The 26,509-nt window shown below is 37.2% G+C and overlaps 2 protein-coding genes and 1 long non-coding RNA gene across 4 annotated transcripts in view; all 3 read left to right on the top strand.

Moving 5' to 3' along the window:
* LOC145666835 (uncharacterized) overlaps positions 1 to 26,509 on the top strand; it is a 90,594-nt gene that overhangs the window by 5,926 nt on the left and 58,159 nt on the right. The gene's annotated exons all lie outside the window — the stretch shown is intronic.
* On the top strand, positions 7,170 to 11,780 carry LOC145666834 (uncharacterized). Its single transcript, XM_081734409.1, has 2 exons — positions 7,170 to 7,602; positions 9,283 to 11,780. Exon 2 carries the CDS (start codon positions 9,298 to 9,300, stop codon positions 11,563 to 11,565), a length of 2,268 nt encoding a protein of 755 aa, XP_081590535.1. The 5' UTR covers positions 7,170 to 7,602; positions 9,283 to 9,297; the 3' UTR covers positions 11,566 to 11,780.
* Positions 19,492 to 22,214, top strand: LOC145666833 (uncharacterized). Its single transcript, XR_014127826.1, has 2 exons — positions 19,492 to 20,084; positions 20,129 to 22,214. It is a non-coding gene; the product is annotated as an uncharacterized LOC145666833 (long non-coding RNA).

Here is a 26,509-nt window from a genome sequence, read left to right as displayed (position 1 = left end):
CTCTGCATTAAAACAGGGGGGTCCAGAGGGGAAAAAAGTTGAAAAAAGGGATTTTTAGGCCAAATAATCCCGTTTTTCAGGATTTTCCCGCCTCACATACATGATGGAGACACGTGAGTCATACCGTCTGAAAGGCAGTTCTATTCTGAAGAGAATGATGGGCGAAACATGACCCTAGGGTAATTAGGGATGTCTCAGGAAATTTTTTCCCTGAGGTCATGGTGTTTTGCGGTAATTTGGGGCATTGTGGGGATTCTTCATAAAATTTCTCCCGCCCTTACTATTCAAAATAGAAACTTGAAATTTGGTACACACATTTAGTTTACCAAGTACTGTTTATCAGATTTTTTTGAGGTCTCTACCTTCACACAGGGGGGTGGGGGGTGGAAGAGGGGCCCAAAATTTGACAAAAAAAAAATCCCTTTGACATCAATTTTCCCTCTCCTGGTATATGGTATGGGCATGCAAGTGATACCATTTGAAAGCCAGCTCTATTCTGAAGAGAATGAGATATGAACCATGATCCTGGGATAAATAGTGACGATGCAGTAGCTGTTTGACTGAAAGTCTAAAAAATAGCCCAAAATGCCGGAATCCGGAAAGGGTTATTTTCCATTTCATATTATCTTGGTGTTGAAATAAGTATTAACACCTAATCAAACAACCAATTACGAATTTTATATTAGTATAGGGTTATATTGGCATTACATCAGAATATATTGAATAAGAGCTTGTGTGTTACAGCATATAGTTTTATTATCGTCTTGCAACAAAAATCTATAGATTTGGTAACGCTGAACACCTATGAAAAAGTAAAAACAGAAAGAAAAAATTGTGACAAGAATAGCTGCCGATCTCCCCCTCTCCTCCGGTTGGGAGAGCAGTTGTGGTGGTCAGAATATTGCGGAAAAGTGGCACGAGAGCGCGTAAGAAAAATTGCTTGTTTCCACACATGCGCAGTACGTTCATTATTTCTTCTCTGTTGTGCAGTGTCGGTCTATTCTTTACTACTGGTTTTGTCCCATCCATATCAATGCACTCGTCTTTTGCTTGGTTCCACCAACCGAATCCACTGATTCAATACGTAAACTTCCTGAGTGAATCCGCCGAAATTAATCCGATTCCTTTCAGAGATTCGTTCCTTTCATTCCTCTGAAGGATTCGTTCTTTCGGAACGAATCATTCCGGAACTACCTATCACTAGTTACGTTTAATACGAGAAAAGATATGTAGAAGTGGGTACTATTTACAAGACGCGGAAGCTTTCGATGACTGAACAGCGTGGTAATCGTATAGGGTGGGGAATCGGTGCGTTGAATATGATATTTCCGCATTGAGTTTTACAATATTATATAAGAATAATGAAGAAAATCTATTAAATTTTCATGAGAACCATGGGTTATTGAATTTAAGTGATAATTAGAACTTTTATGAGAATCTGTTCCAGTCACTGTCCTAGTCTAACTAGTTTTACCTGGTAACCTAACCGAAACTAAACTAACCAAACCTAACTTATCATAGCCTAACCTAACAATTTTTAATGTTTTAACTGCATTTTGTAGGTTGGAAACTGGAGGGGAACTCTATACTTAAACCTAAATAATTGTTGAAAAATTATAATGCTTCAGTAATTTCCGTCTTATTGCCCCTAAAGTGTTTACTCTGGGCGACATGAAAATATTTCACTTGGCATAGGTAAAATCAAGGGGAACACCAAAGTAATTGTTGAAAAAGGGTTAAGTGCTGTATCGCCGGACCAATTTTAGGAAATTTATCGGGGTCAATTGCAGAATTCATTTAAGTTTGTGAGGAAGAATGAGTGAGAGTCACGTAAGGGGAATAGTAAAAGTTAAGAAAGTGGTTGTTTTTGATGTTGTAAGCTGCACCGTATGTGAAAGCGGATGAACTATTTCGCGGAGAGATACACTTGTTTTACTATATGGATCCATAGATTGTAAAATGTACAGAAAAAATTGGGCAAGTCTTTAATTTGCCCATTTCTTGTCAAGAACAGAACCCAATCAACCCCTGCGGGGTTTCTAACCTGTTCCTACTACTACTATTACTCATACTATGGATCCGTATAGTAATACTGAACGCCTAATGTAACGTAATCTAATGTACATAACTTAATGTAATCCAACCAAATATGACCGAATGCAGTGAATTTTCGTACTTGTTTTTCGATTTTCAAATTGGTCCGTCGGTACAACACTAATGTCCTGAAAAATTAGTCAAGTCTTTACTTTCGCCATTTTATTCTTTTTCGATTCTTTGATTCAGTGATTTGTTCTTTCGTTTCCGCACAATTTTATGAAGATGGGTCGAAGCTTCCCTAACTTTAGGCTAACCCATTACTACCCCTACCCTACTTATCCCTATCTTGCTCTACTCTACTATACTACACCATTTCAAAACGGTCCTACTTATCAATGCGCAGCTGGAACGTCGGAACCGAAAGAACAAATCACTGAATCGAAGAATCGATAAAATGAATGAAATTTATTTATTTATTAAACAAATTACAAGATACAGCATAATTGTGCTATTTTACACAAGAAAATGTTAACAAGCAGGAAGAAAGAAAAAAGACAGGATAGAAACAATAAAAAATAAAGAACAACAGCAACATCATAAATATCAACAAAGAGTGCACAAGTAATATTATTTGGCCAGCGTGCGCTTTATTGCTTTTTCAAACACCGGGTAGCTCGAAAAAATGTCCACCTCACTAGTTAGATTATTATAATAGTTCGGTACTCGGTGTAAAAGAGACCTCTGTATAATTGTCAACCTAGGAGAGTGTTCTTGTGCGGTCTATAGAAGCTCCAGATAAACACAGATCTACACTTTGGAGTAAAAACTTCCACCCAAATAAGTTCATAATTTCGTTCAAGATCCAATCGTCTCTTGCTCTTCCACTTATTATTTATACAAATCATCACTCCGCCTCCACGAGTTATGCGACCTTTACGAAAGATGGAGAAATTATTTGAGAAATTAAGTTTACTGTCATTCACTGATTCATTGAGCCACGATTCAGTCACTGCAAGGCAATCCAGTTCCATTATGTAGCCTAGATTGAGTGAGCATTCCAGTAATACTACGAACATTTGTTTTTGGTAATACTACGAACATTCTGGTAATAAATATTAAAAGCACTGGTGGAGTCTTGATCAGGTGGACCAGGGCTTATGTAAATATCATCACAAAGCAAGAGAAGACAAAAGAGAATGAGGCTTTTTTTTTTCAATCATACCTTGACACAGTCACTATCTCTGTCACTATTAGCAGAAGCTAAGAAAGCACATGGTGGTCTTCTTGATATGCAAGCAGCAGCAATGTAATGGAAAGATCTTTCACTACACTTCAGTCCATGTTTCATTGGCAACACTTCACTTGGAAAAGTCACAGCACCGAAGAAACATGACAACACCAGAGCACGCACACAAACACCACACACAACCACCAAAAAAAAGGTAAAAAACAAGAGCACCACTTGGCATCGACCTGGAGCCTGCCATAATGTTATATCGCACGCCCAAAAATGGGCAAAGTAAAGACTTTCTGAAGAGTACAATTCTTTTACGATTTTGGTATAAATACAGCTTTCGGATGTGTAGCAGAAAACGTACAGTGTAGAAACAAACCAACGTGTAGGTGGCCACTAAAAAGCACGGTTAACCCAAAAGCAAGAATGCCATTTACCCCAGCCAGAGCAGGGCGAAGCTGGTGGGCCGGCCCGGTAGTATTAGCGAGGGTGGGTAAGCGCGCAAACGAGCTTAGTATAAAGAAGTGGGTTTGGCAATGAATCTAGTTTGAAAATCACTTGTCATGATTTCATACTAGTAACGCAGCACTTGTAAATATAAAATACAGATTCTATACTTGTGCAGAAATATGCCGCAGATAGAAAATAGCATCTAATACAGTTATCTTCCATATGCACACACTTATTTCATCCGTTGTAAAGGATTTGTAATGATTTTACACTAGTAACCCTATACTTGTAAACCTAAAATACAGCTGTATTACTTTGTATTTAATTTTGCCGTCTGCAGAAATCTGTTGCTTATTACATCTTTACTCTAAATCTTCCAATATGGTGCGCCAAAACTACAACTGCACCTTATTGTCTCCTAAATAATTTGCACCGGGCGGCATGAAAATATCTCACTTGGCGTAAATAAAATATAAGCAATTTTTGAAATTAGAAGCAATTGTTGAAAAGTTACAACTCTATTACGGTTTGCGAATAAATATGGCGTCCGGAAGTATAGCATAATAAATACAGTGCAAAGACCACAAACCAACCTGTGCTAGATAGCCACTAAAAATCAGGAATGCTGTCTAACCGAATCAGGACCGAACGAAGCTGGGGAGCCCGGACGGTAGCAAGGAATTGCGTCCGAAGCGAGCAGGCTCGCCAGCCAGCGACGATGAATATAATTGTAAGTGAGGGTAGTGAAAACAAGTGGGTATTGGCAATGATACGGATTTCAATAGCATTTGCCATGGTTTCATACTAATAGCGCTCCCCCTGTAAACATGAAATACAACTTCTGTGCACTGTAGAAATACATCGCTGGTGGAAAGTGGTATCTAATACAGTCATCATTCATATGCACTCACTGATTTTATCCGTCGTAAAGCACTTGTAATTATTTTACACTAGAAACCCTACACTTGTAAACCTAAAATAAACCAAGATATGTTACTTTGTATTTAATTCTGTCGCTTGCAGAAGTTTGTTCTTTATGAATATGTCTTTTCATGCAAAGTGTTGAATTTTACCTGTAAATCTTCCAAAGTGTGGTGTGCCAAAAGTAAGCCAGAACCATTTATACCTTATTTACTTCACCATGAGGAGTTGGGCTTGTACAGTCCGCAGCAAAAAACCTGGAACATGAGCATGTAAGTTTATTGTGAGATTACACCTAACAGCGCAGAGAATCAATATAACGTCTAAATGCACGAATCACTCCAGGAGATACCTCTGCGTCCTCCCCTGCACATTTATATTGGAGCAAAAGGTTTCGTCGTTTCACAATAAACTTACATGCTCATGTTGCAGGTTTTTTGCTGCGGACTGTACAGTCAACGACAATAGTTCTTTCCGTTTGATGAAGTTAGTTTCGTAAATAACTTCAGAATGGAAGTATCATTTGAGTACAGTTTTCAGTAAATTAAAAGGAATGTAATTTCATGTACGTTTCAGCCATACCACCGTTATTACCAAAATAAATTGTACCAAACGGAAAGAACTTTCGTCCTTGACTGTACAAATAACTTTCTTCTTTAAGATATAAATGTGATTTGTCAAATTTTTTAGTGTTGATCCTATATCCATTACATTTACTGAAACTTGAACTGACTATGTATTAGGCATTCTCCCAAAGGTGACCTACCGCCCATGAACTAAACATCCTAAGCTAAAAACTACTAACAGTACTGAACTAATAAGAGAAAATGCGTTATATAAATAAATACACTAGATCTATATTTCATGTTGTTTAGAGTAGGTTGTCAAATTATATATTAACTTTTTCAGCTCTAAATTATTTTGCAACGTTATTTGTTTGGCACTTGCCCAAATAATTGCGTACGGATTGATAATACGCATGCCAACTATTGTGATCCCTTACAAGTATAATTACGCATTCGGGTGAATGCCATAACTACTATTGTGCAGAAAACGCTAAGCAACCTGTGCCAGATAGCCACTGAAAAGGATGAATGCTATGTAACCGAGAGAGGGCAGGAATGGGAATACCTGAAACACTACACGCCTGAAACAAAGTGGGTATCCATAGAGTGCGAACACCAGTTCTTCACCAAAGAAGAAGTTAAGGTGACTCAATCTAAAAAATAAATAAATAATAATAATAAAAAAGATAAAATAGAATAAATGCTTGTAACTATCTGGGATATATATATGGGCTCTACTAGGGATTTCTTAATTATAGGTTCCACTGTAAATGCTGCTTCGTATAAAACAATATTGACAGAGATGTGTTGTAGTTTCGTAATAAACGACCTACATTAATTCTAAAAAGGGTCAAACTCCTTTATGAACATTGCACGCCCCAATGTTACTGCTTCTATTTGTGAGAAACTCGAGAAGTTTGGGTGTGAAGTGGTTGAGTGCGCACTGTACAGTTCTGATATGCCACTTTCAGGCTATAATCTTTTTAGCCCAATAAAGCAATCTTGTCCAGCCAATGCTTCAGTTTCAATGACAAAGTCTAGTCGATTTTGCAGAAATGGCTACACTCCCAAAAGACTGACTTCTATAAACAGAACAGATAGTTTGAAACTTGTTTTACATTGGGAGAAATGTGTTCATAGACTTGGTGGCTATGTTGAAAACTAACTTTAATATAATCCAGGGTGTCTAGCAGTCGGGAAAATCGGGAAAGTCGGGAATTTGTCTTAAATTAAAAAAATGGTCGGGAATTCGGGGATTTGTCTGGAATTTGCGAAAAAAGTCGGGAAAAATGGAATTAAATTCCACATGTTGGAAATGATGCTGACGCTTGTCGGAGCAACTCCGATAAACCTCGCGTTCCTAAATGCATCGCGATGTAATACTTTTACATTTTATTTTTTTTTAATGTGTTCCTAAATACACCGCGATCCATCTCAACCGTTTTTCTATTTTCTACGTAGAAGCGGTCATGTGGTACGCGTTGCATCTCGTACACCGTGAATTTTCTGCGATTTATGTGAGGCGCGCGGTTTGTCTCCTGCTGTGGTGCTGGGGGAAGAAGAGTGGTGAGTGAGTGGTTGACAACAGTGTTTGCTGACAGCAGAAAGGTTTTTGCACAGACAAAGGATATACAGACCGCAAACTTCCAATATGTGCAATGGAAATCAGTTTTTATCGTCTGCACAGCGAAAGAGCCAATCAGCGCTCGGGTGGGTGGAACGATGTGTCGTCCCGGGTGAGATGGCGCTGCCATCGGTCTGTGAACGTGACGTCATGGGTTGTCATAGTAACCAGGGGACTGTTTTCGTCTGCTTTGAATCACAAGTGTTAGACGCAGTGCAGAATGATTAGCTAGCTTGTGTTCAGCTTTTCTTGTACTGCCTCTGGATTTGACATTCCTTTCCAGCTTTATATATATATATATATATATATATATATATATGTGTGTGTGTGTGTGTGTATATATAAATCAGATTTTTCTTTCTTCCCTTTTTTTCGAGTTCACTGAAAATGCCCAAGTTCTGCAAAATACGTCAACATAAAAAGCTGTTCCCCAAATGCAAGTAAAGGAGCCAAAGAGTAATAGTTTTAAATAAAAATATAGAAATTCCTCCTGTGGCTGCGAGTGTGTGCACAGACAAAGGATATCCTTTGTCTGTGCTCGCAGCCACTCTTCCACCACGTGCTAGTATCCTAACCCGCGCCCAGTGAGACAAAGCCTCGAAGGTGGCGTGAGATCGACTGATTAGTTCCGTCGTCGTTGGTGCAGCGGCGCTACTGTTCCCGAAATTTCCAGTTTGCCGCGGAGTTTGCGGTCTGTATATCCTTTGTCTGTGGGTTTTTGCGTTTCAAGAGTAAAGGTTTTTGCGTGTTGGATTGTTTTTCACGTATAGGTAAGTTTACCTGGGCAATGATTTTGTAAATAATTCAACACTTTAAAGGCTAGTTGTTTTAATGTCACGGCAAACCACTTGCCATTTCTTTCTTTGCCATGAATTACAGGCATGTCAATTTTGAGTATTCAACATTCCTGCCGTCATAAATAAGTTTATTTTACCAACTATTACAATAACAACAACAACAAAAGACCTAAGCAAAGTTTTACCTAAAGACAGTAATATGTTTGAAATATTCTGCTCAAAATAAATCATTGGTTATAGTATACGACAGTGCCTCATCATTTAGCGAGGACTCACGAAGTGCAGTCTTTTAAGGATTATTCATTGAGGATATAGGAACTTGAAAATGAGGTAACAAGGCGACTTCCATTTAATTACTGAGTAATATAAAATAAAATGTACGTCGGTTTGCGTTGCGTTTCGTTGTGTTTTATGGTATGCGAAGAATAATAATGTGCCCTTGTACGTAGTGTATGAGTATATGTGGGGGATTTGAAACATATATCGCATGTCACGTGCACGTGGATGCTTCTTACTACTTCTAAATGTAATAAAATCATTTTTATACGTAGTGCAACAGTAGGAAGTATCCACGCGCACAGATCATGAGGTACTGTTGTATACTATTACCAATCATTTTTTAAAATTTAAAAACAAGTTATTAGAATGTAGTAACTTGAACTAATACACAAGGTGGGCAAGATTTTACTTTGTGCAGAACAGTAAGTGTAACGTTAAGAATTCTAGTATATTTTAAACCTGACTTAATTAACGTTAACCCTGGAATACACAGGGGAGCACCCCAGACGTTATACTCATCGCCATTGTGGCTTTGTTCTCAGGCACATTGGTTGGTGCTTCCGTGTATTCTCATTTTGAAGCATGACATTCACGGTGGTGGGTCTGAAGCAAATTGTCTCGTTTCAGAAGAGAATATATTCAAGAGGTGGGGTTCTCCAGCACCCCACCTGTGTATTTACGTATGTGAAATTCAAATTTTGACGAAATTTGTTTCAGATACTTTGCGTGCATATTTGTTTAATTGCATGATGTCGAAAGTGTGTGCAGGTTCAAGCAAGTTTATAGACTTTGTACTCAACACATTAGAAGAAGATTATGATTCTGTAGGTAATTTCAGAGAGTCCGATGACAATATTGAAGTGTAATCGGAAGTCGATGATGAAATTAGTGGAAGTGACGCGAGTGACACTAAGGGTAACATCGAAAATGATCCAGCTATAAGGGGAGCCTCTATATTAGTAAGAACCGGTCATATTTCTAAGCCCTGAACCAAGCACAATTCTGTGCCCGTAATATCTCAAAAATATTATAATTCTTGTTAGGTACTTTATTTAATGTCTGTCTGAAGAAAAAGTCACTCATCTTTCCTGTGCTTGTACATGTAGAAACACTCAAAGCCATCTTACCTTTTTTCTTTTTTTTATGTTGGAGAGTGTAGGCCAACCACGTGGAAATTTGGACAAAAAAAAAAAAAAAAAAAAAAACTAGCAAGATTTGGTTGAAACGTTTGGTAAACAGTTTGAAGTAAGTTTAATTTACGTTACGTTAGGTTAGGTTAGCATTTATTTACGTAATCGTCAATTAGGCCACGAACTAGCTCAGCACCGAACATACTCGTGTAGTTTTGCCATGATTTATTTTTTGTGTTTTCAGAGTCTGACGCACATCATGCCGTCAACGAATTTTCAAGAAAGGTGGAAATATGAATTTCCCTGGGTAAAAGAAGGGAAGACGAAGTTAACTGCAGAATGTGTGTGGTGTCATACCACATTTTCGTTTGGCACCATGGGACGTACAGCTCTTACCAGTCATTCAAAGAGCAAGAAGCATCAAAACCTTGCAGCGACTCGACAGAAGACTTACGCAATGACATATCATTTCCCAACAAAACCTAAAGAAATTTCAGATGTTCCTGCGTCTTCATTAAATGTAGATCAACCTGGCACCAGCACTGGTCCTGTTCCATGCTCATCCAGCGAAACATGCTCTCCCACTCGTAGGTCTACTTCGACCCTGGACAAATATAAACTAAAAGATAGAGTCACACAGGCGGAGATTTTGTGGTGTATAAACGAGGTGTTGAATCACAACTCTTTACGCAGTGCTGAAAGTAGTGTTCTTCTTTTCACTAGGATGTTTCCAGACAGTGCAATTGCTAGCGAGATGAAATTGCACAAGGATAAAGTGTCATATAGCATCGTGTACGGATTGTGTCCATACTTTCAACGTGAACTTAAATCCATATTACAAGAGTGCGAACATTATGTCATTGGATTTGATGAAAGTTTAAATAGTGTTGCGCAAAGAACCCAAATGGATGTAAGTGTACGCTTCTGGGACGATAACACGAACAGAGTCAGAACACGGTATTTGAATTCTGTGTTTATGGATCATAGTACAGCTACAGACCTACTACAAGGTTTGCAGAATGTATTGCAATCGCTTGATCCATTTAAGCTTTTGCAAGTTTCAATGGATGGGCCAAATGTAAATTGGGCGCTTTTACGACTAATGAAAGAGGAACGTTGTGCCTCCCTTGGTACAGACGCTCCACAGCTCCTTGAACTTGGCTCGTGTGGTCTTCACGTTGTTCACGGTGGTTTTAAGACTGGTATACAAAAAACTGGATGGGATTTGATTTCTTTTCTTAGAGCCTTGTATAACTTGTACGAAATGGTACCAGCAAGGCGTGCCCAGCATTCTGAAATAACAGGTTCGTCATTGTTTCCACTTCCATTTTGCCATATTCGTTGGGTAGAAAATGCGAAGGTAGCCAAGCGAAGCCAAGAAATATTACCGCATGTGAGAAAGTATGTTGAAACGGTTAAGGGAACAGACAAAGAACCCAACTGTAACAGTTTCAGAATAGTAGCTAGAAATTTGAACGGCAAGTTGCTCTATGCAAAATTAGCGTTTTTTCAATCTCTTGCTGAGGACTGTGAGCCTTTCCTGACTGAATATCAGTCAGACACTCCTATGACTCCATTTTTACATGGTAGCCTTACTCAGTTATTGAAAGTATTGATGTCTCGCTTCGTTAAAAAAGAAATAATGGACAAGAAGAGTATCAATGCTATTGATGTTATGGAGAAAAGTGAAAACTTATATATTAATTTAATTCGTATCAAAGAAATTGACCTTGGGTATGCAACTAGGTCAGCACTGAGGAGATGTACAGAAGTTAGTGAAAAGGAAATGTTGAGTTTCCGAAAGCAAGTACGTGAATGTTATCAACATTTAGTGTCCAAGCTGCAGGAGAGGTCCCCGCTAAAATATTCCCTTACAAAAGCGCTGACGTTTCTTAATCCCTTAACCGTTGGTCATTCACAGGAAGAAGCTGTTAAACAAATGAGAGCAACGTTCGAAATTTTAGTGCAGAGTAATATTGTCTCAGCATCTGATGCAGAAAAGGCAGACAGAGAATACAATGCTCTAGTAGATCAGACACATGTGCGGAAGAAAATGGAGTCGTACAAAAGAAATGAACACAGACTTGATGACTTCTGGGTGAGTGTGTTACCACCAAATGATGTATATCTGTGCAAAATAGTAAAGATATGCCTAATTCTTTCCCACGGTAATGCAGCATTAGAAAGGGGTTTTTCGGTAAACAGGGAAATATTAGTTGAAAATTTGTCAGAGGATTCTTTAGTGGCGCAGCGTGTAGTGTATGATGCTGTCAATGAGGCTGGTGGCATACAAGCCCTTCCTATCCCAAAGCAGATGATTCTATCAATGAGAAACGCATACGCGAGATTCAAGGAAGCCGAAGAACACCGCAGAAAAGTGATGTCGGAAAAAGATCGCAGGGCCGCTGAAAAAAGAAGAACAGAACAGAGACGAAAGGAACTTGAAGCAAAGAAACAGAAAATCGTAAATCAGTTGTCGGAACAGGTTGCTACCATAGAGGAGGAGATCAAAAAATTGCATGATTAGATTGTTTCATTGTATATATGAAGAAGGAGACATTCTATGATCAGGTAAGAACTTGTACACTTTTTCATTACATTCAACCTTTCCTAATTTTACGAAAACATTTTTTTTTTTTTTTTTTTTTTTTAGAATGAGTCGGGAAAAATTTGGAAATGGTCGGGAAAAGTCTGGAAAAAGTCGGGAAATTGCTCAGAGAAATTTGCTAGACACCATGATAATCTTTCATTATATATGTATATTCAGGATGGGTTATCTATTACAATTTCTAACTAACTGTATGGCCTTCGGAACCCGAAGGTTCAATGGCGCGTTCACAAAAACTCTCCACTGACAGTAGTAGAAAAATGATCGATCTGGGCCAACATAGAACATAAGAGAACAACTCACAAGCCCCTGGGAAAATGACCACCGTACACCGTGAGCCCACGGTCTTTTACGACCTCCATTTTAGGGGTGAATTTATTCCCTTTTATGACCATTTTTTAGGGGGTGTATTCGTTCTCTTTTACGACCTCCATTTTAGGGGTGAACTCGTTCCCTTTTATGAGCATATTTTCCAACCCCTATTCGAACATAGTAGAATATGAACATACAATAGAACAGATTCGTTTTCAGGGGTGAACTCGTTCTCTTTTACGACCTCCATTTTAAGGGGTAAACTCGTTCCCTTTTTCAACCCCTATTTTAACATAGCAGATAGCACAGCTAATAAAAGAACATGGTTTATTTCCCAACATAGCAGAGACTACGTAACACACAACATCCTCCATTTTAGGGGTGTATTCGTTTTCCAACCCCTATTTGAACATAGCGTATCAGACAGAGTCAGGGGTGAACTCGTTCTCTTTTATGAATACATTTTTTCAACCCCTTAGCATCAGACTACATAGCACATCAGACAGAGACTACGAAACATAGCAGGGGTGAACATAACGAACATAGCAGAGAATAGGGGTGGACTCGATTACGAACACACAGCAGTTGAACATAGCACAGCTAATAAAAGAGCATGGCTTATTTTCCAACCCCTATTTTAACATAGCAGAAATTACACTGAGACTATGAACACACAGCATTTTAGGGTGGACTCGTTTTCCAACCCCTACGAACACATAGCAGAGGTGTATTCGTTTTCAATCCCTTAGCATAAGAGTATGTAACATAGCAGTTACGAACACACAGCAGAGCAGATAATAAACACAACCACCTCCATTTTAGGGGGTGTATTCATTCCCTTTTATGAGCATATTTTCCAACCCTTATTTTACCATAACAGAGACTACGAAACATAGCACAGGGGGTGTATTCATTTTCTCCACTCTAATTAAACATAGCAGGAATTACACTGAGACTACGAACACACAGCAGACCAGAGAATACATAAAATTCATTCCCTTTTATGAGTACATTTTAAGGGGTGTACTCGTTCTCTTTTATAATTACTTTTGCGACCCCTATTTTACCATAGCAGAAATTACATAAGATCGGATAATGACCATCGAGGTCAAAGTACTTAAAACCCAATAACTCGAAAACGGAGACACATATTGAGATAGAGTTTCCAAATCTAGTAATTGGTCATCAGATACTACAAGTTTCAAAATAGTGGCCATCGAGATCAAAGATCAAAATACTTAAAACCTAATAACTCGAAAACGGAGCCAAATATCGAAGTGGTGTTTCCACATTTAGCAAGAGGTCATCAACTAGTACAAGTTCCAAAATAATGACCATCGAGGTCAAAGGTCAACATACTTAAAACCTAATAACTCGAAAACGGAGACACATATTGAGATAGAGTTTCCAAATCTAGTAATTGGTCATCAGGTACTACAAGTTCCAAAATAGTGGCCATCGAGGTCAAAATACTTAAAACCTAATAACTCGAAAACGGAGCCAAATATCGAAGTGGTGTTTCCACATTTAGCAAGAGGTCATCAACTAGTACAAGTTCCAAAATAATGACCATCGAAGTCAAAGGTCAAAATAATTAAAACCTAATAACTCGAAAACGGAGCCAAGTATTGAGGTGCTGTTTCCAAATCTAGTAATTGGTCATCAACTACTACAAGTTTCAAAAATAATGGTCATCGAGGTCAAAGGTCAAATATTTAAACGCAAATAACCCTTAAACAGAGCAACGTATTGAGGTGCTGTTTCCAAATCTAGTAATACGTCATCAACTATTACATGTTCCAAAAGTACTGACTATCGAGGTCGATGGTCAAATATTTTAAGCCTTAATTTCTTTAAACAAAGCCTGTGTGATCTATTCAATTTTGTACAAAGCAGAAAAAAAAGTGAAGAAGGAATAAATTTGAGTGGCTTATTTACTTTTGTATTAATGAGAAAGAAATCCAATTTTAACTAGCGCAGAATTTCTGTATCTTTTTAGGCTATTCAAATGGATTAACAAGAAAGCAAGCAAAGATATGCCATATTAACTAGCTGAGAATTATATGTCATGTATTATTTAAGCAAAACGAAGGGCTAAATTTGAGAAAGCGAACATGGACCATTTTACTCAAATTTGGATGGAGTATTCATCTTTGTATGAACCAGAAAAAAAAAAAAATGAAGAAGGTCCAATATTTCTGTACAATTTTGTACTACTCAAATAAACGAAATTTTATTTTTCTGGTAATTCTCAGCTAGTTAATATGGCATATCTTTGCTTGCTTTCTTGTTAATCCATTTGAATAGCCTAAAAAGGTACAGAAATTCTGCGCTAGTTAAAATTGGATTTCTTTCTCATTAATACAAAAGTAAATAAGCCACTCAAATTTATTCCTTCTTCACTTTTTTTTTCTGCTTTGTACAAAATTGAATAGATCACACAGGCTTTGTTTAAAGAAATTAAGGCTTAAAATATTTGACCATCGACCTCGATAGTCAGTACTTTTGGAACATGTAATAGTTGATGACGTATTACTAGATTTGGAAACAGCACCTCAATACGTTGTTCTGTTTAAGGGTTATTTGCGTTTAAATATTTGACCTTTGACCTCGATGACCATTATTTTTGAAACTTGTAGTAGTTGATGACCAATTACTAGATTTGGAAACAGCACCTCAATACTTGGCTCCGTTTTCGAGTTATTAGGTTTTAATTATTTTGACCTTTGACTTCGATGGTCATTATTTTGGAACTTGTACTAGTTGATGACCTCTTGCTAAATGTGGAAACACCACTTCGATATTTGGCTCCGTTTTCGAGTTATTAGGTTTTAAGTATTTTGACCTCGATGGCCACTATTTTGGAACTTGTAGTACCTGATGACCAATTACTAGATTTGGAAACTCTATCTCAATATGTGTCTCCGTTTTCGAGTTATTGGGTTTTAAGTACTTTGACCTTTGACCTCGATGGTCATTATCCGATCTTATGTAATTTCTGCTATGGTAAAATAGGGGTTGCAAAAGTAATTATAAAAGAGAACGAGTACACCCCTTAAAATGTACTCATAAAAGGGAATGAATTTTATGTATTCTCTGGTCTGCTGTGTGTTCGTAGTCTCAGTGTAATTTCTGCTATGTTTAATTAGAGTGGAGAAAATGAATACACCCCCTGTGCTATGTTTCGTAGTCTCTGTTATGGTAAAATAAGGGTTGGAAAATATGCTCATAAAAGGGAATGAATACACCCCCTAAAATGGAGGTGGTTGTGTTTATTATCTGCTCTGCTGTGTGTTCGTAACTGCTATGTTACATACTCTTATGCTAAGGGATTGAAAACGAATACACCTCTGCTATGTGTTCGTAGGGGTTGGAAAACGAGTCCACCCTAAAATGCTGTGTGTTCATAGTCTCAGTGTAATTTCTGCTATGTTAAAATAGGGGTTGGAAAATAAGCCATGCTCTTTTATTAGCTGTGCTATGTTCAACTGCTGTGTGTTCGTAATCGAGTCCACCCCTATTCTCTGCTATGTTCGTTATGTTCACCCCTGCTATGTTTCGTAGTCTCTGTCTGATGTGCTATGTAGTCTGATGCTAAGGGGTTGAAAAAATCTATATATATAAAAGAGAACGCACAAAATCCTTTGTCCGCTCATCACGCTAATACGGCTGAACCGATTTCTTTCATTTTTGGGGGGTTGTTAGGATTTGGACCCTAGATGGTTTTTATCATATCACTTTAATTTTCAATTACCAGTGTCTTGAGATAATTGACCAATCAGGTGTCAATACGTACGAAAAATCCTTTGTTCGCTCATCACGCTAATACGGCTGAACCGATTTCTTTCATTTTTGGGGGGTTGTTAGGATGTGGACCCTAGATGGTTTTTATCATATCACTTTAATTTTCAATTACCAGTGTCTTGAGATAATTGACCATTCAGGTGTCCATACGTACAAATCCTTTGTTATTAGTTCATCATAGGTATAAAAATAAACGTATTTATATGCAACCCGCATGACCCTGTGACTCGGCGGGTTAACATAACTGACAGGCGCTATAAATCACTTGAAAGCGAAAAAGTAAAAATTATCTAAGTAACAAAGTTTATTGCGTTCCGGGATGACCGCAGCGAAGCGGGGCGGGTTGGGGTGACCGCAGCGAAGCGGGGCGGGTTAACATAAATGACAGGCGATATAATGTTAACATTTACTGCAATCTACTATGGTTTTTATCATATCACTTGAAAGCGAAAAAGTAAAAATTATCTAATTAACAAGGTTTATTGCGTTCCGGGGTGACCCCAGCGAAGCGGGGTGAACGCTGCTAGTGTATTCATAAAAGAGAACGAGTTCACCCCTGACTCTGTCTGATACGCTATGTTCAAATAGGGGTTGGAAAACGAATACACCCCTAAAATGGAGGATGTTGTGTGTTACGTAGTCTCTGCTATGTTGGGAAATAAACCATGTTCTTTTATTAGCTGTGCTATCTGCTATGTTAAAATAGGGGTTGAAAAAGGGAACGAGTTTACCCCTTAAAATGGAGGTCGTAAAAGAGAACGAGTTCACCCCTGAAAACGAATCTGTTCTATTGTATGTTCATATTCTACTATGTTCGAATAGGGGTTGGAAAATATGCTCATAAAAGGGAACGAGTTCACCCCTAAAATGGAGGTCGTAAAAGAGAACGAATACACCCCCTAAAAAGTGGTCATAAAAGGGAATAAATTCACCCCTAAAATGGAGGTCGTAAAAGACCGTGGGCTCACGGTGTACGGTGGTCATTTTCCCAGGGGCTTGTGAGTTGTTCTCTTATGTTCTATGTTGGCCCAGATCGATCATTTTTCTACTACTACTGACTTCTTTTCTTAGCCAACTGGATCCATTTTCTGCTTTGTATTCCTATTTCTGCGAGATTCATCTTAATATTGTCTTCCCACCTGCGCCTAGGTCTTCCTAATGGTCGTTTTCTGATTGGATCTCCAGTTAAGACTTTGAAAGCGTGCTTTCTTTCTTCCATCCTGGCTACATGACCTGCCCATCTGAGCCTCCTAGATTTGATAACCCTAACAATGATGGCTAAATTATGTAGTTCCTCGCCATTCCCGTTCCTCTTGGGTCCGAATGTTCGTCTCAGGATCTTGTTCTCAAATACTTTCAGTTTACGTTCTTCCCTCAGAGTAAGCGACCGTGTTTCGCAACCACACAGAACAACAGGTATGATTGTAGTTTTATATATTTTAAGCTTCAAATTCCTCAACAGAATTCGCGACGACAAGAGATTTTGAACTGAATAATAACGAATTTCCTGCTTTCAGTCAACATTTAATTTCTTCGTGAATACTCGTATGGTTTTTGTCTGTAAATATTGATCCTAGATATTTAAAAAGATCTACTTTATCAAAAGTATTGGTGGATATTTTAACACATCCATAATTTGCAGTATTACGATCCCGCCGAACTTCCATGTATTTAGTTCAGGGGCGTCATTTAGGGAGGGCAGGATTGGGCATTTGCCCCCTCTCCGAAGAGTTTGAGGAATACATATACTTTAGTCGATTGTAATACTAATATACTAGTACAAAACGTGAAACTTTTCCGTCGGTGGTGCTCTTGCCCCTCCTTCCCCCAAAGCAAAGTCTGAAATGATGCCCCTGATTTAGTTTTCTCTGCATTTACTTCTAAACCCATGTCCCTGCAAGCGTTTAATAAAACCTCTGTATTTCTTTCTATTGTTCTCATCATCCCCTATTAAATTTACATCATCAGCATACGCCATAACCTGGTGAACACCATTCAACTCTAGGCCCTGCTTGCTATCTTTGATTTTCCTTATAGCGTATTCCAGGACAGAGTTCAATAATAATGGCGACAACGCATCTCCTTATTTCAGGCTATTCTCTACGTGTAAGTTCGTGGACAAAAATTTTCTTACCCGAACTTTTCTTTGAGATTCATTTAAACATGTCTTAATTAATCTAATTAACTTTTTCGGTTTTCAAATTCTCTAAGAATGTTGTACAATGTTCGAAGGAGCTTCTCACTAAACGACAGTTTGTCATTTGAAAGCTTTATTTTAAATATAAGAAAAAATATATAACTAAAGAAGAATACAAGTTTAATATGTAAAACGATACGCTCTATTGTCTGAAATTCTCAGTTTTGAACTGTTCGAAATGTTCTTAATGTTTGTAAATAGATAATTTTTACTCACAAAATGAAAGAAACACTCACACACAAAAACACTTCGTCGCGTCTGTCTTTCAGTATGGCTGGAGGACGCTAAAAACAACCCCCAAGCAAGAAAGCGGGCGAGCAGTAGACATAGGCCATCTCTTGCCAGAAAGTTAAACTTTCTCATACGACACAAAATCAAAAAGAAAGAAAATGAACAGATTACCCATGCACTGGTTTGAACAATGTTTCTCTCCTAACCGAGTCATAAGCCCTTCTAAAATCATTAAATAGTTGATGTACCGGCATATTGTATTCCCACTTCTTTTCCAGTATTTGTCGAATGGTAAATATCTGGTTGATAGTTGATCGATTTCGTCTAAATTCGCAGTGATAATCTCTAATAATTTCATCTGTGTATGGGGTCAATCTTGCTAATAGAATATTTGAAAGGATTTTAGAGGATGTTGACAGAAGATAGATGCCTCGATAATTATGACAGTTAGTTTTGTCGCCTTTCTTCTGAATTGGAACAATGATTGATTCTTTCCATTCTTGTGGGTATTCTTCCTTGTTCCAGATAAGGAGAATGAGTTTGTGTATCTTGTTCCACAATTTTTCGCCTCCAGCTAAAATTAACTCAGCCGGAATTTCGTCTACACCCAGAGATTTGTGTTTCTTTAATTTCTTTATAGCGATTTCTACTTCTATCCTGTTAGGTTCTGGAATATACGGTTCTGCGGTGTGTATTTCTCTTTCTCCACGCACATTAGTTTTGGCTGCGTGTTAAGCAAATCGTCAAAGAAATCTTTCCATCTATTTAAGATGCTATCTGTATCAGTGAAAATTGTTCCGTCAGCTTTCTTTAATGTATAAGTACGAGGTTGGTAGCCTTTCTTAAATTCGTTGATCCCCTTATACATTCGTTGATGGTTTTTTTTTTTTTTTTTTTTTTTTTTTACTATTATCTTCAAGTTCCTCAATTTTCGCTTTCAAAAAATCGCGTTTCTTTTTTTCTAAAAGGTTTGGAAGCCTCTCGCCTGATGTCTACGAAATTTTGTGTAGTTATTTCATTCGGATTTTATAGCCAACGTAATTTTGCCTGTTCTTCTCTGCTGATTTAATGCATTCGAACCATGGTTTGTTCCTACGTTTTTTGCATGTCTCAATTTTTCTTTTTCTGAAATTTCAATGCTATTTTTAATTTTAATCCAAGTATCCTCAACACGAGTGCACTCCGAATCTTCTAAAACCGAGAATCTATTCGAAACTTCAGTCTGGTATTCCTCTCTTACCTGGCTCTCTTCTAATTTCTTTAAATCTCTCCATTTTCAGACATTGAACATTTCCTTCATTCCCCATATGAAAAAAACAGGCACATGTACAGGCGCATGTAACACAGGCCCTTTATCCACCTGTGGGACAGGCACATGTGCAGGTGCCTGAAAATGACCCCAGTTTGAACGCCCTACACATGCATGTTGAGCAAACATGTACAGGGCATGAACAGGTATTACTGCACAGGTGTTTGTATGGTAGATACCCTAGTAGATCTACCATAAAAACGTATGTAAAGTGCCTGTCAGCGAAGAAGACGTGCAAGTACAGCCGCTGTACCAGTATAGAACATGTGATGTACATGTCATGTATAATGTCTGTAACATGCATGCTGAACACAAGTTATACGCGTGTATGATAAATAGCTTTTGCCTGGTACATGTGAAAAGTACTTACGAAACATGCATGTAATGTATGTATACATGTAAAAACCATACATGTGACATGCATGTTGCGGGTATGGAAAACATCTGCTGCTTGCATGTAACAGGTGGAGAACATGGAAAAACCATACATGTGAAATGCATGTTGCGGGTATGGAAAACATCTGCTGCTTGCATGTAACAGGTGGAGAACATGGAAAAATCATACATGTGAAATGCATGTTACAGGTGGAGAACATGGAAAAATCATACATGTGAAATGCATGTTACAGGTGGAGAATTTATAAAAATTGTACATGTGACAGGTACATGCCACATACATGTTACAGGTTTGGAAAGCCTCTGCTGCTTGCATGTAGCAGATGTAAAACATGTAAGAAACATGTGCTGTACATGTATTATACATGCGCGAAACAGGCCTGTTGCTTAGATGCTTCATTGCATGGAAATAGAATGTTAAGGTATGTAACATACATGTTACAGGTGCATGCCCCATGTATTGTACAAGTATATAAAACCTGTTGCCAGCAAGGAAACAGGTGAAGTACATGCGTTGTTACATGTACGAAACATGTTATGTACATGCATTGTCTCGGCATTATACAGGCATGCTATCAACACATGCACCGGAAGTGCACTTAACAAGCATTGTGTATATAGATTACATGCACGTTGTGTTAACTAAAGCAGATAAAATGATAGCCATGCATGTAAAAGTAGAAAAATAGATTTCTGAGAATTAATTTGCACAAGTACTGCATGTGATGTACACCCATGTCCAAAATTATTGTCGCATGTCTATAAATATGTTTTTGTAGAAATATAATTTTATAACGAATTCGCGCGGTATTTCTTATAATGTTAGTATGTGTATAATCAGCAGAGACACGTATGTGGCAAATTTAATGTCAAAAGAGCAGTAAATAAGAACAATAAAACGAAAATGAAACTTCTTTGTCCATTTAGCAATATTTTGTTTTACTCATTCTAATTTTCGTATGTATAATTCTTTTCCCATGTAATTTACCACAAATATACATTTCCCGATTATACACATAGTATCAGTATTAAAAGTACCCTGCAAAATCATTATCAAATTATATTCTTCCAAGAAGACAGTTATAGATATGCGACAATCATTTTGGACATGTGTACATGCAGGGTAACATATAATACTGAATAAGGAATAATTATGCAACAAATGACATTACGAAGAGTAATGGAACTAGCTTTTGAGGTCGAAACCTAGTTTACAAGTGTGCAAGGAGAAAAGAAAATATATACAAAGTTTTGGAACACGCATGTAAATTAGTTCTTACTTGTACTTCATGTACTTGCTAGTCTGTAATGTACAAAATCTGTTGAACATTTTCCTTTCCTCCTTGCACGCCTATAAATGAGTGAAAGTCAGTATTGTTACTTTTCGTAAGGTCATTTCTTAAATACTTATTCTTCGTCTATTATTTTTCTTCAAGTATATGTTACCCAGGATGTACATCCTATGCAACAGTGCTAATTAATTCTGATTTTTTCTACTTTTATATGCTTGAATACAGTTATTTTATCTACTTTAGTTATATGCCATGTGCATATAATCTATATACACAATGCTTGTTACGTGCACTTACAGCGTATATGTTGCTTACGACATGCCTGAATGGTACTAGGACAATGCATATACATCGCATGTTTCGCACATAAAACAATGCATGTTTTTCACCTGTTTCCTTGCTGGCAAGAGATTTTACATACCTGTACAGCATTTGACATGGGCCGGTAACATTTGTGTCACCTACATGAACATTTAGGCTAGCACTTACAACACTTTCGTTGCTTACAAGGAATATTTAGGTTTCCTGAGAGCGCAATACATTTACAAAACATTTTTCGTACATGCTACTATGCTATACGAAACAACGATGGAAGAACTGAGTAACGCGAATTTTCGACTAAAATGCCATTTCCAAGAAGCAAGTTTAACAGGAAATGCCAGAAAAACTATGATTAACGAAAGATATTTAGACGCAATCCTGTTGCCTTTCATAGTTGTTTCATATAAGTACGGTTGTTCCCCTTTATTTTTGCTTATACTTTATTATCTTTTCCTGTTTGGAAGCAAGGTTTGTGTAAATCAGTCACCACGTTTGGACCCGAAAAGAGACCTGGATAAATTTTATTTCATGTCTTACTGTCTGAATGGTAGTTTTATATTTTGAGTAACAAAGCAATTTACGATATACTCATTTTTCTTCCAAACAGGTTTGCTGTGTATCGCCAGCGAATTTTTTGCAACAAAGAAACAAATATGTTTAAGATTCGTTTTGTTCATTAAAGAAATAATAATCATGTTGCCTTTCATAGTTGTTTCATTGAAGTACGGTTGTTCCCCTTTATTTTTACTTATACTTTATTACCTTTTCCTGTTTGGAAACAATGTTTATGCCAATCAGTCACCACGTTTTGACCCGAAAAGAGACCTGGATAAATTTTATTTCATGTCTTACTGTCTGAATGGTAGTTTTATATTTTGAGTAACAAAGCAATTTACGATATACTGATGTACACAATTTATCGTTTTTCTTCCAAATAGGTTTGCTGTATGTCGCCAGCGTGAAATTCAAATGTATTTACAACAAAGAAACACACACGTTTAAGATTCGTTTTGTTTATTAAAGAAATAATGAAATGCTTTCATACAAATGTATATTATATAAAGACTGAAAATACATTTTTTTAAATTCTTGCAAAGAAAACACAATATTTTCTTTGTTCCATCGTTTTATATAAATTATGAAAATCTTAGCAGTGAATATTAAACCAAAAGCAAGTTTACAATGTTAACCGTGCGTCTAAACAAGGGAAGTATCAATGAGCTCATATTGAAACCTACCGTAAAATTTCACTGAGGAAGGAAGTCCCACAGAAAAAACACACAATAAAACAACTGCGTTTTTGAAGTGGAGTTAACCTAAATGGCAGATTGAAATGTCGCGTATCCATGTCGACAATAGCACAATACGTTCAGTACCACCCCTTGTAAACTGCCTGTTAATAATAAAAAATCAATAACAACAATGTGGGTACATACTATACCTAAGGGGAAGTCGTACGGTAAGGTGAACCTTGACAGCAGCCATCTTGAATTTAGGTCAAGTTTTGTAAATAGGAATAGAGCCAAATGATACATGATTTTGGGTAAGAATTTAAGCAGAAAAACAATGGTAGCAATAGTTTTAAGATACATGCATTTGGTAAAAAGTTACAGTCATATTTATTGTGTATGTTTCCATGTACACAACTCCCGAATGAAGCAGCTGTCCAACAATTTGTAAAATACAAAAATATAGGAAACACCCTTTATATTTTCCCAATTTGTCCCAAATGTTGTTAAGCAAAGGTACACACTTGTAGGAGATTAGTCGGCAAATTTGGTCCAAATTGGTTGAATAGGGGTGGAGATACAAGCCGGAAAAACGAAAATTCCATTGGAAAAATACAAAATAGTTTAAACACCATGTAATTCTGATGATTTGTTTGAAATTACGGTGGTCACAACTCAATACTTTCGAAAGCGTACTCTGAAAATATGGTTCAAATCTGTTGAATAGGAGCGGAGATAGACTAGATAATACGAAAATTTAGCCAAAATCGTTGATAACAAAATTCTTATATTAAATGCTGTATGTGCAATTTTCCTCTGATCTGTCTCAAATTTTAGTAACATTTAGTTACAAATTTTAGTTATATTTCAATAGCGACAACTTACTTTTGGGCAGCTGCTTCATTCGGGAGTTGTGTGCATGGAAATATACACAACAAATATGCCTGTAACTTTTTACCAAATGTACGTATCTTAAAACTATTGCTACCATTGTTTTACTACTTAAATTCTTGCCCAAAATCATGTATCATTTTGCCCTATTCCCATTTACAAAACTTGACCTGAATTCAAGATGGCTGCTGTCAAGGTTCACCTTACCGTACGACTTCCCCTTAAGTATAGTATGTACCCACATTGTTGTTATTGACTTTTTATTATTAACAGGCAGTTTACAAGATGTGGTACTGAACGATTGTGCAATTGTCGACATGGATACGCGACATTTCAATCTGCCATTTCGGTTAATTCCACTTCAAAAACGCAGTTGCTTTTTTGTGTGTGGTCTTTCTGTGGGACTTCCTTTCTCTGAGTGAAATTTTACGGTAGGTTTCTATATGAGCTCATTGATACTTCCCTTGCAAGACAAAAGATACAAGTTTTGTTCTATTAACTTAATAAACTCTACATTCCATAATAATTGCAAAGTACCTTACTGCTATTCTTAAATTCTTCATCTGCAGATGACTCAGGTGTAGTGTTCAATTGTATATCATCCAATTCAAGAAGGTTGAAAAGTACCTATCCTGTCCAACTTTTATGCATATGACTTTTGTATATAATAATTCCTTCGTAAGGATGACATAATCATGAGTAACAGACGAATCATTATTACAGTGAAAAACGTGTGTTATGGGCAGATTGTACCACTTTTCTGTGAAAGCAGTTTCAGCTTCCATCTTTTCAACATAAAAATATATATGTTCTTTGCAACAAGATTCGCATTCAATAACATATATTTCTATGATCCTACAAACATGTGCTGTGCTACAGTCATCAAGCAAAAAGTAACTGTCATCGTGCTTCCTGTTAGTGCAGTGTTTAGAAGTGCAGAAAAGCATTTTTCCTGTGTGTATATCACCTATTCGAGAACATTTATATATTTTTGCGCTTTCTTTACCAGAAAAACACGTTGCTGTAATAGGAATACCGGACACTTGTGTTAAAATATACTGTGTAGAGCAATCAGTTTTTGTGGTATTGGCAAACGAGACTGATTTTGAACTTAAAAGGAATTCTGTAATCTTAACTGTTGCAGATGTTCCGCTACACGCATTTTCTCGTGCAAAGCCATTAACAATCTGTGAACCTATCTCTTGTGTTCCATGCATGTAGTGTTTTAAATTTCCATTTAGTGACTCAAACGGGAAACATGAGAAAGAATACAAAGGTCCTGCATTTTTGACACAATCAGTGAGGTGCAATAAATCATGTACGTTAGAACTCATATGCTTCCTACCATATAAATGTTCAGTTTGGAAAACAAATGCATGCAAACATTTTTCCATTGCATCCAAATGTTGCACGGAAATTGTACTTGATAAGAAACACGCCACTGGTTTGATGATTTGCAAAGTGTGATTGAAATAATCAGTATTATTGAAAATATCAGAAAATATAGGAAAGTACAGTAAGAAAAGATTCTCAAACTCGATAGCTTTCCAATTTCGACGTTCTTTGATCGATCGTGGAGAACGGGTTAAACATGATGGCGTTTTTATTTCTGCCAAACGCTTGTTGAGTACATTAATCTTGCGGCCTAAGTACCACACTTCATCCTTGTTTTTGGAATCCAGCCAATTCATGACTAAAGAACGAAATATACCCAGACATATACAATGCATGTAATCTATCATTGTACTCTCAATAATCTGATAATTATTAAGGAATGCAAATACACTTATCCCCTTAGCACCAAACTCTTTATTCTCACTATGTCGAGAGTGGTCTGCGTCATTTCGCAGCGGACCTTTAGGATGTGCCACATTGTACGGATAAATACGTAGTCCATGTTGTAAGTACTGTCCTGGTTGAAGACATTTACTGCATCCAAACTTGCCGTTGAATTGTACTAGCTGCTGTACAGCACACTTTGCAGGTTTATCAAACGTGCCAAGAATGGCATGCAAGCGTACCTGAGTGATAACATTATTTTTCAAAGTATATTGTCCTTGTAGAAGAACACCACATTCAAACTTCTTCAATTGTGCAGCTACACATGAATAAAATACAGAATGCAATAAATCGTTCTTTTTAACGTGCAACTCTGGAAGTCCGATGAAAGTGAACAATCCAACTAGAAGAATGTTTTCTGGTTTCCATCGCATCGGTTCATCTATTTCTAATATGGAAATGTAGAATGGCCAGAAAGTGATATGAGAACTGTTAAAACAGGTAACGCCATCAACATTTATGATCCCTGTCAAAGATAAAATTCCATCTTCATCCACTAATAATGGGTGTTCTTCCCTGAATTTCCTATAAATTTTACCATCTCTAACACTACTCAAGTTACCCTGACGTGATTGCGATATTGACAGATTTGCCAGAAAATGTGGTCGGGAAAACATGTTCTCCAGTTGTTTACCAATATCTACAGTAAAAAAAGAGTGAGCTTTTTTGCACACGTGTTTAGTACAGTTATTGCATGAAAGGGAAGCACAGGCTGAATCGTGAATATATGCACACTGACAACAGAAGAAATGCCGCTGGACTTCTATGTTACGTAAAGCCATGAATTCTTGCAATAATAAATATTTCGTGCGTGGTACTTCTTTAATATTTACAGAATGCATTAACCTAAGAAGATCTGATGTTGCAGTTTTCGTGAGCTTGTGCTTATGAACAAACTGCATTATTTTTATAACAGATTTACTTTCAACGTTCTCCTGCAATGTAGAACTGTTTGGTCCCGAAACGTTATGAACTACATTTAATTGCAATTCAGGAACAGAAATATCTTTTAACTCAGAATTGCACTCTGAACTATCAGGCG

This window comes from Thermobia domestica, chromosome 12 (genome assembly GCF_964235325.1).
Source record: "Thermobia domestica chromosome 12, izTheDome1.hap1.1, whole genome shotgun sequence".
Taxonomy (NCBI): Eukaryota; Metazoa; Arthropoda; class Insecta; order Zygentoma; family Lepismatidae; genus Thermobia; species Thermobia domestica.
This window is presented reverse-complemented; position numbering and strand designations above follow the sequence as displayed.